We start from the raw sequence: 15,833 nt of genomic DNA, 5'->3' as shown, positions 1-15,833 counted from the left end.
TGTTTGATTCGGTTTAATATAGCGCTTAAGGTAGCCTTTATTACTTAAATGGTAGCTCACGAGTGCACCACTTGTCTGTGAATAGTGAGATATGGTAGATATATGTCTGGATTTAAAAAGATTTTTTATCATAATTCCAACAGGAAACCAAATCTTCTCAAAAGGTATTACCATTGTTTGAATTTTGTATTTAGCCAAAATTTGTTAAGTCATACTAATCTATGAGAACGAATTAAAAATAAATAATAAACCAACTATCTGAATAACTGATTTATGAAATAATTTTTCCATTGTAGTAAAATCCATAGATTATTTAGTTGACTTAAAATTACTTTCATTCACTTGACACGAGTGATACTCTTCAGACATAATTCCCATATAGTTATGAAGATTTACAGAAATCTAATAGAAATCTGTCACTCCTAAAATCTAATTTAGGGAAATAATTCACGGATCTTGATTAACCCTCGAACAGCGGATGATCTTAGCAACGTGCAAAGAGTTCGTGTTGTCTTCAACCTTTCTGCAAATATAGAATATACGTTAAAATAATTGCAACTTAGGAGCGACGTACGTCTACATCCGAATGGATTCGCCATCCGCCAGGAATAGGGTTAATACATATATTCGAAAGGTAGTACATGTGATATAATTTATTATCATTCGTCATTTATATTCAAATATATCAATTTTTGTGAAACTGCCCAAAGGACTAAATAACAAATTTATTGACTTAGATTATTCCACGTGGATCGATAGATACGTCAGATTATTCAATGAATATGAATGTTTATTAACAAATTATACAGGATAGTTTTAAACGTACAATATAATATTGAATAACAAGTTGACCAGATTTTTTGACGCTTACAAAACTACCGAGTTCCAGATGAATAAACATAACCTTCATTCTTAGCCAATAACATCGCAAATTCAAGCTTCGACTAATATCGAAACCTCAAAGGGACAACTATCCAAATGACGAACAACATGCTTTTGGACGTAGAGGTCAAACACGGCTGGTCGTTAGGCCAACTCAGTGATAGTAAAATGTAAAAGGCTGGTTATCTAACACACCCCTGTGCCCTGTTCGAGTTAAATTACTATAGAAGACTTTATCCACTTTAGGCATCGGCCGTCAGGCAATCATCCTATTGCCGTACCATAGTATCATGAATGATGGTAAGAAAAGCTACCGAGAGCCGGTTGCCACGAGTTCCCCTGAAATACTGTGTGCCGCTCACTCACTTGTATTCCCACGGTCCACTTCGCGGCGAGAAAACAAAGTGAAACGATATTTTCAATCGTAGCTGCAGACCACTATCAAGACACGTGGTCCGACTTGACGGATGTCGCGGTAGTTGATATGTTTGTCAGCGACTGGCTGACATTTTAATGGGCCAGAGAAGGATAAAGCACAATTGTTACCAATCTAAGGTAATTCGAGAACGGATGGGTTATCGAGAGAGACAAACGATACGCGTGCAATCTCCTATCGCGAAACAACAAAGAAATGAAACAAGTATGAGAAGCACTTCAGTATGTAGAAGCTTAACCATTGCGAATTATAAACACAAAAAAATTTTATAATATAATATGAACAAAACATTTTGGTTTATTTAATTCTTTATTAAAATAACGTTGTCAGCAAATGCAATAAAAGACTAACGAAAGCCACCCTAAACCATGAGAAATAATAGAGTGGTTTTCGAAAAGCAATATAGAGATAGTACCCAACAAGGGAAATAATAAACTCGTAATTCGCTAATAATATTAGGTTATGTTTGAAAAATTCGTAGCGGAAGTTAAGAAGCTCATCATCTAAAAACGATTCTTTACGTTGCCAAACGGAAAAAGATTGTCTGAATACAACTTCTCGAAAAGTTCGATTAGATTAATAAAAATATTCTATTATAAATGTTCAAATACTTTAAAGAATGTAAAATATAACTGCACTGTACGTTATATTTTTGGCCAGTTAAATCAAAAGTGGGATTTAAATAGTATTTTATGCGAAGTGCGAGAATGAGATACATTTAAATTTTTCCTAAGGAATTCGTCGTGCGAAACGTTGCCAATCCACAAAGCTTCTTATTGCGTCTCTTGCCACTTTAAGAAGCAACTGTGAGATAATGACCCAATTAGATGTCATTTATACGTGACTCATATTGCCAATTTATCCATGTCCGGCTGCCAAGCATTAATGCCTTACGTGTGTGATTATCCACATTTGGTATAGAAAGGTAAACCGCCTCGAATAACGCATAGACAACGTCGATAGACACCTGCGAGCTTTGGTTAAGAGAAATCGTTTATCGTACGGCTTACAAGACCTTCCATCAGCAAATATTTCTAATCTCATAGATAATTACCATTCGCGATGAGGAAGACTGAAATTCATAGATCAAGCTTGATCCTTTAAAGGTTTAAGTACTACAGTATAATGTTTGAGTAAATGTTTTTATAGTGTTTAAGCATATAAGGGACACAAAACGGTGGTATTTAATAAGTCGGTAGTTTAACAAATATTTTCTTTTTGAAATAAATTAAATACTCGATAGAAATCCGTTTACATGAATTTCATTTATTTGAACGCTATTTGAAGCTTTATTTGGTACGCGATTATTCTGAAATAAACTCCTATCCTAGAAACGAGAAATCATAAATAGCAGGAAGAATCTATGAACTACATATCCTTTGAATAATTTAGGAAGGAGAATAAACTAGTTGCAGAAAACCAAAGAGGCAAGAAGCAAGGACGAAGACGGAAGTTGGAAAGATTGTTGTTGATAATAAGCGTAGATATTTGTAGTACCAAGTTATGTGCAATATGAAGAAGCTTATAAAAAATTGTCGTACTTCGTCCTATTTCAAAACCGTCACACTGAGATAAAATTATCGATCGTCCGTTGAGAAATCTATATGTATAAACCAAGCTTCACCGTATTCGTGTCAGGAAGAGAAAAATATAAACCTACTTTTTGCGTTCACTGTACATTGGAGAAGATGGAGCAAATAAGTCTTAAACAACCTTCATCAGAAGCAGTTGAACTTCCGCTATTCATATTACATAAACATATATCATTATTTTATTCAACTTTTAACACATTCCATCCTTTTTAATCTATTTTGCACTAACTATTTTACCTTAAACTTCTTTTCTACATCTTTCATATATCGTGCGAAGAATTAAAAAAAAAGAAGTCTATACGCTAAGTGACAAGTAAAAGACAAAGAGCGATTAAAGATGGTTTAATATCGAGACAATGTAAAAATAAAGTGATTGATAATTGTCGTTAGAGCGTCTAGCAGCGACTCTAACCACTGAGAGGGGGCGCAAAACTAGCTAGTTGCTGAATGACGTAGTAGCTCTCATTTTCTTGACCACCTAGTATACACATCCGGTCGGCTCGGTACTCTGCAACTTTCCTACTTCATTCATCGACGCATTCTGTGGCCTTTGAAGGTTGCACAGGCAGAAAAGAGCGGGCACGGTCGCGCGCCGCCGATCAGAGTCAGTCGGCGTGCACGCCGCGCCGCGCCGACCAGTTTCAACATAATAATTCCTTCTTGGAAATACGCCGTGACCACCACTACAATACAAATACCACTACATTCTGCACCATCGCGAATACCAATCGTATTCGTTATATGTGAATCGACGCGCCAACACTTTGTGACGATCGTCTTCTTCCCAGACGTTTTTGTCCCTCTTTTTGTCCTATCGAGAAATATCGTCCAAACAATTACGTGGTTATGTAACCGTAGAAATCTTACTACTATGGTAAAAACAAATTTTATACGAAAGCAAAATTATGTTTCTTTTTTTAGATTGGACATAATATTTTTGGTAATATAAGGAATTTCTCAATGATACGATTTAGTACGAGTAGGAAATTTTAAGGTTATGAACCTTAATTGTATAACGATGAAGGGTGAACGTATTTATAATTACTTACTAATAAAGATTCTAATATGACGACGTAGAATCTAGAAAACTTTACAACGACTGTAGAAAGTATTTGGCACACCGTTTTATTTATTGTAAACTTTACATACTAAGTAATTAGATTCAAGTGTATTACTGATTTCATTTTAACAAGCAAATATAATATTTAAAAAAATATAGTTGGGTAGAGATTAATAGAGTTCTAGTTCTTTAAAATTAATAGGTAACTTTACTTAAAATTAGTGAATAATTTTAAAACTTATTAACTTCCTTAACATTCACGGATCATTTGAAATAATTCTTTTGAAATATGCTTCTCATTAAAAGAAGTTTCTCTTAAAAAGAAGGCTATCTACCGACAATTCAATGGAAGACAAACAACATGAATGGTGGACCCATGCGACTGCACAGCAGGAAGTTATAATAACAGGGAGCACGGCATCAATGAAATGGGAAACTACCAATGACTGGAATACTATCGTCATCCCCAACGATCTCTACGTCACCTTTAGGTTAGCAACTGTGACGTGGCTGGCTTTCACCAAGCGCGCCAGCGGCATTGGAATAAGTCTATGGCAAATAATTTGCTTCTATGGCAAATAGTTTGTTAAATGATAATAGATATCGTTCCTTTGCGTTACTTCTCTATGGAATTTGAATTGCTACAATGATTCAAATGCTGCCAAAAAGAAAAGAATAAATACTATATCAAATTTTCAAGATCGATACATTGTCACACCTCGTTGTCATGATTGCACCAACCACTGTAGCAACTATAACAATTAACCTTCAATACTTAGTATCAACTATAATAATATACTTGTTATCACGTATGTATACAAAGCGAATTCGATAAACGAACAATAAGAAATTAATTCCAAACAAAACCTCACTGTATCGTATATCCGATTATAGTGGCTTAATCTCTGAAGAAACATTCTCCGTGAATAATACAGCGGCGAGAATACGGCTAAGAACGGTGGCCGATAGCAGGCGAACTCCGCGTTCCATCGAAAATTCCGTTCGTTCGATTCCCAGGGCGCACACAGGTATTCGCGCTTGTGACCGTGCACGTGCGCGAGAGCACTCTTTCGAGGGGAAGGAGGTTATCGACGGCGCCTCGCTGAGAAGGAGAGTAAAGAGAGAAAGGTGAACAGAGGGTAGGGACGAGAGAGGAAATATAGAAGAGATAGTTGAGTCACTTACACATTTACAACATGCACGTTACATTCAAACGTACATGTACAGTGAGTTTGTATGGAGCAGTGGATAACAGTGTGAACCGCGTGCCGGAATACACCAATGGTCAATGGTGGGGAGAAATCGTGAATGATCCATAGAAGCCTGTACCGTTGTGTGCACCATTCAAGTAACCTGTGTTAGTATACAGAGAGTTACAAAATATGTAGCGCATATTTCAGTCTCTCAGAAGCCATGCTGATAAAATTTTGACCACTATATCAGAGTGAGAAATGTGAAATATCGTTTCTTCGAAATTTGAATATGGCGTGTCAATACCATCCGTTCAATCATGCCCTATCGTTAATTATCAAGCGTGTCAAAGAAAAAGAAATTTATATCACGGGTGTCCAATGTTAAGAAGATTTATAACGAAAGTATGAAACTTCATTATCGTGACAACAATGTACGAGCAAAATAAAAGTAATAAAATTCTTATATATAGAATGTACAGAATCAAACAAGAAATATTTGGACTTTTCGACTTTGAATTAACCTTTTTAGAGCCGCGAAATTTTAAAGTTGGCATTGTTTTGGACTATTAATAATCAGGTATTTCACGAATTACATATAGTCGAACTTTCCAACTTTCTTATCGTTAGAGAACTTTGAACTATGTAAAATATCAGAATTATTAGCGACTTTGTACGAATATTGTTAAAACTGCAATGGTAATGAAATTTCAAAAATTTCACATAATACACATAACATGTTCGTCAAAATTTGGTACGATAAGAATCCAAACACCTTCGCGAGCCACTGTATTTTGCAACGTCCTATACAACGTGCGATGTATAGATGGAAGGGAATGGACTAGTAGTGGAGTCTGGTGGGAAACGTAAAACTCGGAGTGGGGATAAGCAGACGGAGGAGTGAGGAGCGGTTAAAGGTTCGGCTTCGGAAATGGCCGCGGGAAAGTAGAGAGCGTTACGTCGTCTGGCAGGCGAGCCGAAGTTTTTCGTGTAGAGCGCTCGTTAACCCGGCGCTTCGAGCGTTAGTTCAGCAGCTCACTCTTCAACAGACAACCATGTTTTAAAAACCCGAGAAAGGAGGTTCGATTTTTAAGAATCGCTATTAGTGCCTACGACTAATCTGGTCCCTCTCTGTGGTGAGAGTGGTTCCAACTTCTGACACACACACCGGTGTCTCAAAGAGATCAGAGAGTGCGTACACGAGGATGGCCGGCGACGACGGTGCACCACCGGACAATGAGATCCTCACGGATGGAGAGGGGCAGGGTGCGTCAGTGCGGGGGGAACCGCATTCCAGAGTGGGCGGCATCCTGGAATGCGATCCCCCCGGTAACAAGAATTCGTCGAGCCAGCGAGTCTCTAACGACAACGACTACGCCGGCGGAAGCGCTGATACTGTGATTCCACAGGATCGTAACGGAGGCGGTGGAACACCGATTGCCGGTGATAACGGCGCTCTGTGCCGATATGCTATCGGCACTGCACATACCGCTATGTCTTTTATCGAAGTTTGTCAGGTAACCACACACATATCGATACTTTCGCTTTAGTTAACTTAGGTATTAAGTCACCGAACTAAACTTTCATTTAACTCGACTCCGTTGTCAATAAGCTATATCCTCGAATTTCCTCTCTTTCGCGCCTGTTTCTTTCTTCTTCTAACTCGTGCGTAGCTCTTGCCGCGTTTTCGGGGAAGGTCAATAAAGTCGGATTTCAAAATTAAACCTCTCGCTCTGTTGTTTATTTTTGTAACTTATTTACTAATAACTGTCTTCTTAATAACTGACTTTGATGATTTTCGTCAAATTGCTGAAATTTAGGATATTTAATTCTATTTCGTATTTTACATTCGCCGTAATAGAGATTAAAAATTCCCAAATTAAATAATTTAATCCTAGATTGTTGACTCCCTGATGATATGTTAAGATTTAATATACGAAAACACTAAACTATTCGATGTTCTAAGTAATGAGAGCGAAGCACCGTTAATCGTGTAGTTACTATTCCGCTTTCTCACACATATGTGTATTTACTTCAAAAAATTGAGTGTGACTAATTTATTAAAATAACGAAGAAATGATCTCTTTCAGATCCGATTGCAGAACTTTTTTCCGCAGCTGATTTCGTCTTCGCGGTATACTCTCTGCGAAGATTCCATAGAGCGAACAGCAGAGTGTTTAGCCAACGATGTGATACGATATCTACTGAAGGAAGATATATATCTGATATCTCAAGACCCAGTTTCCCGTAGTATGAGACACAACGTGTATCAAATGTTGAATAAACATAGTATTCTGTTCGCAAGTATGGTAAATCGTCTAAACGTTGTGCCAGATACGGCATACGAAGCGTTCATGGGAGTTGCGGACGAATTATTCTTACACGGTGGAGTTACATGGGCGAGAATCGTTTGTCTATATGCATTCATGGGTAGACTCGCTCTGTGGGCACGGGATAGACGAATGCACACTCTAAAGAAAAAATTACCTCTTTACGTCTCCAGATTTATTGGTGAGAAAGTTGCACATTTCATCAAAGGATACGGTGGATGGGTAAGTGCTGTGTTTCCAAAATTAGGATACAAATACATAGAAATTGTTGTAGTTTGGACACACAAGTTTTTGTTACATTGACATATGCACATATTGTATTTCTTTAGGAGCAACTTTGTATAGAATACCCTGTGGCAGAAGAAATAAGTGGAGCAATTTGGAGAAGTCTTATAATGACAGGTGCTACACTTGGTTTGGTTGCAACGATCTTAACAGTGACCTCCTGATATACTCTTAGAAATTAATGTATACAGGGTACGTTTCGTGTGAGATCTTCCAGTGTACTTATTTTTTACCAAAATATGTCGAGAAATGATTTCTGGAAGCTTACATAAGTTTCTATATTGGCACAGAAAGTGAAATTGTGTGATCCAAAAGGTATCTTAAAGAATAAGTACAGGATATAAATTAAGTTTCAACCTTGCAGCCTGCACAATTATCGTATCAATGTCACTCAACTTAGAATCATCCTACATTTTATATAACTCCAACAAATATGTAACATAAGTGAACGATAACGATACAAGTTTCCTATTATATTCATATTTTATAACAACTGCAGCTCGATGGACTAGTTAAATTAGCGAGAAAACAAATTTTATTTAATATTAATCTAGATATTTTATCAAAGTAATTTCATATAATACTCAAAATTAACGTTTTAGGTATTTATACCAAACAGGAATCTCAAAATTCTGTCGAATTTAGGTAGAATCAATCTAAATGTATTTATTTATAATTTATTCTAGGTAGAAAATATATTAATAAATTTCCTTGTCAATCAAAGACCATCATAATAAATGCTTGGAACTTATAAAAAAAGCAGTTAAAATAACAATGCTCACTGAATATACAGCAACATTCTCTTAAACAGCAATGAATATTATACGTGATAGTTTCTAATGATATTGCAAAAATTTTTATACGAGTATTCGGAATAAATATTTCCACAAAACCTCAGTTCTGTTAGTTGTATCAGTTATTTTTAAACCTGTAACAAGAAAAATCATTTACAAAATAATGTGATAGGCTTAATATTATATATATATATTACATATTATATATATAATATTATATATTATATATATAAGTATATATACATACTTGGTACTATATTTTGCATGAATGAAATATTTAGTTGATATATTTCCAACTTTTTAAATATAAAACTTTAGCAAATGCAAAGGAGGCTAGATAATCAAATCCAAGTAGCTGATTTTTATAACAAATGTTCATTCATTGGATCTAATCGAAGATTTTAATGTCTTATTGTACACTTAACGACTATTGACTATAGTATTACTTGATAATACATTCTAAATGTTATCGATGTCATATATAAAATATATCACGAAAAATATAAAACCTTAATACATTTAAAAAGAATGAAAAATAATTATGTATTAAATAAGGTCACTGTTAATTTCAAAAACGATTACTCTTAAATATACTTGCTTATATGTATTATAATACTTTGCAGAAACTGATTCGTATGAAAGGCGTATTATTACCAAAAAAATTCAATTTTAAAAAAGGTATTATCTTAAAAAAGAATTAATGTTTTCGCGGTAGAATTATTAAAAATATATTTAGTAGATATTGATATAGTTTTATTTAAAATAGCATACTTATTCAAACGTAAATACAATCTACGTACTACTCAAAATATATTGATTTATTATTTGATACCAGAATGCAAAGATTTCAAACCACAAAAATTTCTAAAATACAGAATAATTAGTAATGAGAGTATCTATAATATGTCCTGTATCCTTTTACCTTCCGTTTAATACGGTACCAGCGTAAAGTATCGATGTGTTTAATCTTTAGATTAAGATAATCTTTTAGATTATTGGAAAATTAAACACATACTTTTACTAATGACATACTTTACTAATAAAATACTTTACGCGATTTCTGTACACATATCACCAGTTATTGAAAACTATTAAAAAATTTGTAAACCGGGCATTTGTTTCTTCGAATAATACCATTACTTTTATGAAATTCTTGTTGCTATCCAAAAATCTCAGCATTGTTTGAATGTATTATGTTTTTCGAGATATGTTTAACAATTCAAATCTAAAACCAACTACTGAAATTTATCGCACAGGTCTTAATAATAATAATCGAATGATCGATGTATGTATAAATTACACAAAATTTGTTAAATTTCTTTAAATACTTTTTAACGTTTAAATATAAAAAAAGAAATAATTCCTTGATTATAGTTTATAACTTTATGCATTACATGAACATACAATACAAAATCATAAACTTGAGAATAATTTGCTGTGAATATATCTAACAGTTTTTCTTATTTCTACTCAGATCTTGTGACTGTACAGAACACAATTGCTTTTTTTTATTTTCTTTTAATTGTTATATCCTAACGAGGATAATAGTAAGAATCAACAATTCTTTTTAATAAACCTTCAAATGTTTCTACTTTAAGGTTGCTAATATCGATATTACAACTATGTATAAGTATGTATTATGCATTTACGTGTGAATATATAACTATATAACTATACAAACGGAACTCATTTCGTTCCCCACTTATATAACAATAAGTGACCAACGTACCACAATCATTAACCATCAATTACTTGATTAATGATATATGAAACATATCGTCAGTATTAAGAATATCTCTCACCAAACATGAAATAAATTTTAAAGAAGCAACGATCATATATTAAGTAAAAGGAAAATGTTTAATTTCTTCTTGATTTTAAATAAAAAAATAAACGAAAATATTTGATATTTCCATACCTTTAAAACTGAGTGGTTTGGGTATAAATAATATTCAATTTCCTATTCGGTATATTAATGCTGAATAATGTGAATTATTAATCCCTACGAATGTTGGACCCTGTTTTAATAATTTGCTTAAAGCAAGAAAATATTATAGTTTACTAATAATTTAAGTATCTTTATTTTTTACTTATGAAACAATTTTCAATCTTTTATTTTTACAAATACAAAAAATATTCGTTTTAAGAGTATAATTTCGTGGAGATTATGTAAACAAAAACAGAATAAAAGGTAAAGAAATATAATTTTATCTAGAGATTGCACACAATACTGACGACATGATCACTTTAGTTCAGTTTCTCATAAAGATTGGCAGTTATAGCCTGGACGTATTACTGTCCAAAACAGAGCAAAAATGGTAAGACATTTTATGAATCTTATCTGCACCAGTATCCTGTTATATCCAATTATCCCTTTATAAATCGAGTGCACAGGATTGACAATAAAAGACAGATCAAGGTAGTCTAGTTCTATATTAGCCTTTTCATGTACTATTCAAAGCATTCTCGAAAAGTTTTTAACCATAGATCAAATAACACTTTTCCGGAGAATCTTATAGTAGTATGAAAAGGGATACACAATGTATTATACTATGGCATTAAAATATATTAAGCAAATTTTTCGATAATCCTTTTTTTTTTCAATACAGCAACACACTTCGATTTCTTTTATATCATCGTTTATCATTCGACATATTTAATATATAAAATTCATTTGAGACTTGAAAATATTATTGCAAGGCATGTTTATGAGGGATTGAAATATGTAACGATAAACAGCACACAGCAAGCGCAAATTAGCATCGTTAATTAATGCGAAAGTATTTTACAATTAGCCTGATGGTAATAGGATTCAATTTTAATAAATTCAAAAATTCATAACGATATATGTGTTGCCACAGATCATATTACGTTTAAAGTATATGTAACATGTAAATCACTTGATGACATGCTCTATTTTTGTTTTCTGTCAGCTTTCTTGATTTATCACAGCTGGGGCAAAAGTGTCAACAGTGAAATCTTGTCTCGTATGCCCAAAAAACAAAGTTGGTTCAGGTCTCTATTCGACATAGTCCCACCAATCTTTTTCATAACCTTCATGTACATGTTCCAAAAGCACTTTCCTCCGGCTATCGCAATATCTTAAAATAAAAATAATACGCACATGTATATATGCTCTATATCTTAAACAATTTAGTTCTTGATTTAATAGAATTGTGTTATAATGATAAAAGAAGGAAAAAATATGTTTACTAATTAATGACCTACCTATATTTGTCTTGAACCTTTTGTTTAATATCAGCAAGATTTTCACTTGTAATATCTCGTTCAAGATATTCAGAGAGGCGTTCTGTAGTGCCCTCTAGATCCTTTTGGTTGTCTTCAAAAATCACAGATTGGTTATTTTTTCGCACATAATAAGCAAAAACATAAGTATACATAAGAGTCTGTCTACAGGAACACAAAATGTCTACTGCTTTCTTTAAAAATTGTACCTGAAAATGACTCTTTTATAAAATGCTGCTTTTCGTTTCATTAAACTACATTCGATTTAGCTATAAGTAATTTTACCTCAATCCATGACATGTTATGTTGCTGCATTTCTTCCATTTTTTCTTTTACACTTGCATATAGTTTACTTTCAAATTTCAATGATTGCATGTGATTTATGTATCTATTACAATAGAATAGATATCTTTGTAATGCAGATCGCGATTTTTCTTGAGCATCTCGTGCTGCTTTAGCTTCTTCCTCATCATAACGGTTACAATTATACCAGCTTGAACCATGTGGTTCCCATGGTCCAAGACACACCCAACAAAAGTCAGTTTTACAATTTTGATTTTTGCATACCATATGATTACAGCCACCATCTTTTTCGATAGTGACGTTACATTTTGGGCATTCTTTTGTGTTTGCTGCAATCCAATTTGACGTTTCAGAATCATCGTCACACTTCTTTATCCATTTGCGCAACAAATGGCATTTTACTGGATCATGCCAATTTTCACCACAATGGAAACAGAATGTATGTCCACATTTACAGGTTACTGGTCTTGCTTCTACATACTGCACTTTTATTGCATTATTACAGTCTGGAGATGGACACCACCTTAATAACCTATTGCACTATAAAAAAAAATATTAAATAGTATTGTTGTCACATAATTTTTCAATAAAATGAAAGATTAAAAAATATGTACTTCAACAAAACTATTTGTTATTAAATGTTGATATTTCAATTTCACTTTAGAGTCTTTTATAAGACGCATAACACTGGCATCATCAACTAAAATGTCACAAGCATGTGCTGCACATGCAATCGTTTGGCCAACTCCTTCTTCCATAATTTTGGTTGTAAGATACTCTCCCCAACAGCCAGTACAAAAGCGATGTCCACATTCGAGTCCAGTCATCATCTAAATTTGTTTTGGATATATTTAATGCATACAAGCATCGATTTCAGATTTTAACACAAATTAGTATTTTGTAGGTATTCATATACATACTGCAGATGGTTGAACAGTAAAACAAATTCCACATTCTTCTGTACCATTTGTTGAAGTTCTTCTGGCCTAAAAATTTTAAATATATTGTTAATGCAATTATACACACATACACACACACATTTGATTTTATACATAGTGAATAGTATAGAATTTTATGTACTAGTGAACTTTGAGAAGATTGAGTTCTATTTATTAATGGACCCTTTCTAAATGGATTAACGACTCGTGCTTCTGCAAACAACTTTTCCTGATCACCATCATAAAAACGCTCCATTAATTTTTCTTTATCCCATTTAAAATGATTTAATAATATACGTGTAGTTGTGGCTGGTATCTATAATCAAACAATAAAATATTTCAACTGTAATAACAAAAATTAAAAGTTTTTTTTAATCTTGTGAATAAAACATACTTCTACAACTGTGTTAACTTCCTTAATAGAATCAACCATGTGTTGCACTATTTCCTCTGTTGATAAGACTTCAAATGGATAATCGTCAACATCCGTAGCCCGTTCTCTTAGATTTCCAGCCTCTATTTCCATTGCAAAATCAACATCATCTCCGCTAGACTCATTACCAGAATCAACATCATCGTATGTTTCTTCTTCAGAATCCATTGTGAATCTTCTGATTTATTAAATAATTGAAATACTAATATATCCACTTACTTTATATATTTTGTACCTGTATAAAGAAATAAATACAATTTATATTATATCCAGTATTTTGACCTTTAAACCAAATCTTGTGAACGTTCACTTGACTCATTTGTTCCACTACATTGTAATTGAAAACAATTAAACTATCTGGTGTACGTATATGATAGTTAAATAAAAACAGTACACTAACACATTTTTATTTCAATTTGTACCCCAACTTAAATGGCCACGAAATTATGCAAAAAATAATAGTGTGAACACGAATGTATTTGCAACTGGTTTGGTATTACACTTGATGAATTTCGACACAATTTTGGTTCGAAAAGCTATCACACCTGCACCCGCGAAATACTATTGTAGCGGAACAAGGTGAAAACAGCTTATGTTCAACACATGACGTCATCGTTCGCTACTTCTCGAATAAAGCAAGAAACTTCGTCATGAGTTTACCTTAACTTACTGTCGATAGTAACTAACGAAATTTACAATCACGATACTAAACGATTCTCAAAATAATATGAACAGTTAAAACTTCAAAATATTTTTGCCATCAACGCAAGCAAGAATAAAATCAGCTGCCAAAACATCCGAGTTGAACTCCGGCAGCTGATACACTGAAAGCTATTTTCACGGAGTAAGGATGAATGAGCCATCGTGTTGTTAGCCAATCAGAACACCTCTGTATACATACTACCCAATGACATCCTCTGTTTATTGAATTGATATTTTATATTGTCCTTTTCTTACTATTAATTTTTTGCTTTAAAGTCCATTCATTTTACACAATTTTAGATTTTATATTGTGATCAACTGATTTACATAATTACGGATAATTATACCTCGACGTAAAAAAATTGGTTTAACATAATTTGTTAAACTATATCTTATATTGAAAGAAACATTATGCATATATTAGATTGGGAAAAGAAAACATACTAACACCTTTAGTGTTGAGACTGAATTGAGGCTTAATTATTTTTTGCTCCCAAACGCTTCAATCATTTTAAGTAATTGGTAATGTTTATGAAAATATATAAATAAATAAAAATATCTTGTTATTTTATGACGTACAGTATAATTAATGAAAACGATAAACTGAATATATAAATATTATTATATACTTGACGAATATAACAATCACAACAATTTTCCACGAATAGTAGAAAGATAACTAAGGAAAATTCACTTTGATATCGTTCTGAGTGTAAGAAGACTAGTAAGATGAAATTGAAGTTCGATTAAGGATTTTAATGAACACCAGATACACTTTATGCTAAATATATATCGATGTTGAAACACATCACAGATATATTACCATGCACGATAATCTTTTTAGCCATTGCACTGGACAAATCACCAAATCAGTAGGCTAATCGAGTAAAACCATAAATTAATCTAGAATGCACCGTTTGCCATGAAGAAAGAGACGAGCTTATAGCTCGAACACTACTGTCACGTCCATAGCAGTATGTGCGATGACTTTTTTCTTCTATCGAGTCAAATACGTTATTTTTTTTTTTGCGCTCGCTCTCGAAAATGTAAGATTTGAGTTGATCGATGGACGACAATAGACACTAAATTTCACGTGATACTATCCGAGGAATTGAGAATCTAAGAGGGACGCGACAACGAAATGTCTCGTCACCAAGTACCGTTTTTACTGACTTTAGTCAACTACCTGAAGTTAGCTTCTTACGCGACGTACAACTGACACACATGGGTGTCTTTACACAAAAATGTTTTGAAAATAATTTTCAAATTATTATTATAATATGATAATAACAATACGTTGATTTTTTTTTTAGAAAATTAATAATTATTACAATAAAGTCGCAATTTTATAACCTTTCAGAGTAATAGTTTCTAAATAAGTTACTAATTATAAATAAATTACGAACCTTTTAACTTTCGATCGAGGTTTTAAGTTACGAATGTTGTACAAACTCCAATTCTCTTACTTATTTTGCATAGGGAAATAGATGTCAAGATGTCAATTTTCTTAATAAATTAATGATTACAACCATAAAGTTGCATTCTTATAATCTGTAGAAGTAATAATATTGTTCCACATTCTACATAAACTATGAATGTTTAAGTTATTTCATAATACAAACTTCAGTTTTATATAGAGGCA

The 15,833-nt window shown here is 33.1% G+C and overlaps 2 protein-coding genes across 5 annotated transcripts; one reads left to right on the top strand and one right to left on the bottom strand.

Moving 5' to 3' along the window:
• Positions 1-6,071: 6,071 nt before the first annotated feature.
• LOC117161466 (uncharacterized) lies at positions 6,072-8,672 on the top strand. The gene is made up of 3 exons (XM_033343024.2): positions 6,072-6,677; positions 7,251-7,712; positions 7,820-8,672. The coding sequence occupies exons 1-3, from the start codon at positions 6,366-6,368 to the stop codon at positions 7,937-7,939; spliced, it is 894 nt and encodes a 297-aa protein (XP_033198915.1). The 5' UTR covers positions 6,072-6,365; the 3' UTR covers positions 7,940-8,672.
• Positions 8,673-11,366: 2,694 nt separating this feature from the next.
• ari-1 (E3 ubiquitin-protein ligase ariadne-1) lies at positions 11,367-15,387 on the bottom strand. Of its 4 annotated transcripts, none has more exons than XM_033343063.2 (8): positions 15,015-15,387; positions 13,451-13,724; positions 13,199-13,372; positions 13,039-13,104; positions 12,733-12,948; positions 12,101-12,658; positions 11,798-12,024; positions 11,367-11,670 (listed from the first exon to the last, which is right to left on the bottom strand). In XM_033343063.2, the coding sequence occupies exons 2-8, from the start codon at positions 13,655-13,657 to the stop codon at positions 11,589-11,591; spliced, it is 1,530 nt and encodes a 509-aa protein (XP_033198954.1). In that variant the 5' UTR covers positions 13,658-13,724; positions 15,015-15,387; the 3' UTR covers positions 11,367-11,588. The 4 variants fall into 4 exon arrangements, with proteins under 4 accessions (XP_033198954.1, XP_033198955.1, XP_076474287.1 ...); XM_033343064.2 differs by lacking the exon at positions 15,015-15,387 and adding an exon at positions 14,150-14,343; XM_076618172.1 differs by lacking the exon at positions 15,015-15,387 and adding an exon at positions 14,160-14,343.
• Between the last annotated feature and the right edge of the window lie 446 nt (positions 15,388-15,833).

This window comes from Bombus vancouverensis, chromosome 4 (assembly GCF_051014615.1).
Source record: "Bombus vancouverensis nearcticus chromosome 4, iyBomVanc1_principal, whole genome shotgun sequence".
NCBI classification, from domain to species: Eukaryota; Metazoa; Arthropoda; class Insecta; order Hymenoptera; family Apidae; genus Bombus; species Bombus vancouverensis.
Note: the sequence above shows the minus strand (reverse complement) of the source record. Positions and strands in the feature narration are given on the sequence as shown.

Bases quoted from the DNA above. Each gene is read 5' to 3' on its own strand.
- LOC117161466 (XM_033343024.2), top strand. From the start codon at position 6,366: ATGGCCGGCGACGACGGTGCACCACCGGACAATGAGATCCTCACGGAT. The intron at 6,678-7,250 runs GTAACCACACAC...GATCTCTTTCAG, and splicing joins CTTTTATCGAAGTTTGTCAG to ATCCGATTGCAGAACTTTTT. The intron at 7,713-7,819 runs GTAAGTGCTGTG...GTATTTCTTTAG, and splicing joins TCAAAGGATACGGTGGATGG to GAGCAACTTTGTATAGAATA.
- ari-1 (XM_033343063.2), bottom strand. From the start codon at position 13,657: ATGGATTCTGAAGAAGAAACATACGATGATGTTGATTCTGGTAATGAG. The intron at 13,373-13,450 runs GTATGTTTTATT...GTTTGATTATAG, and splicing joins AAGTTAACACAGTTGTAGAA to ATACCAGCCACAACTACACG. The intron at 13,105-13,198 runs GTACATAAAATT...TAAAATTTTTAG, and splicing joins AATCTTCTCAAAGTTCACTA to GCCAGAAGAACTTCAACAAA.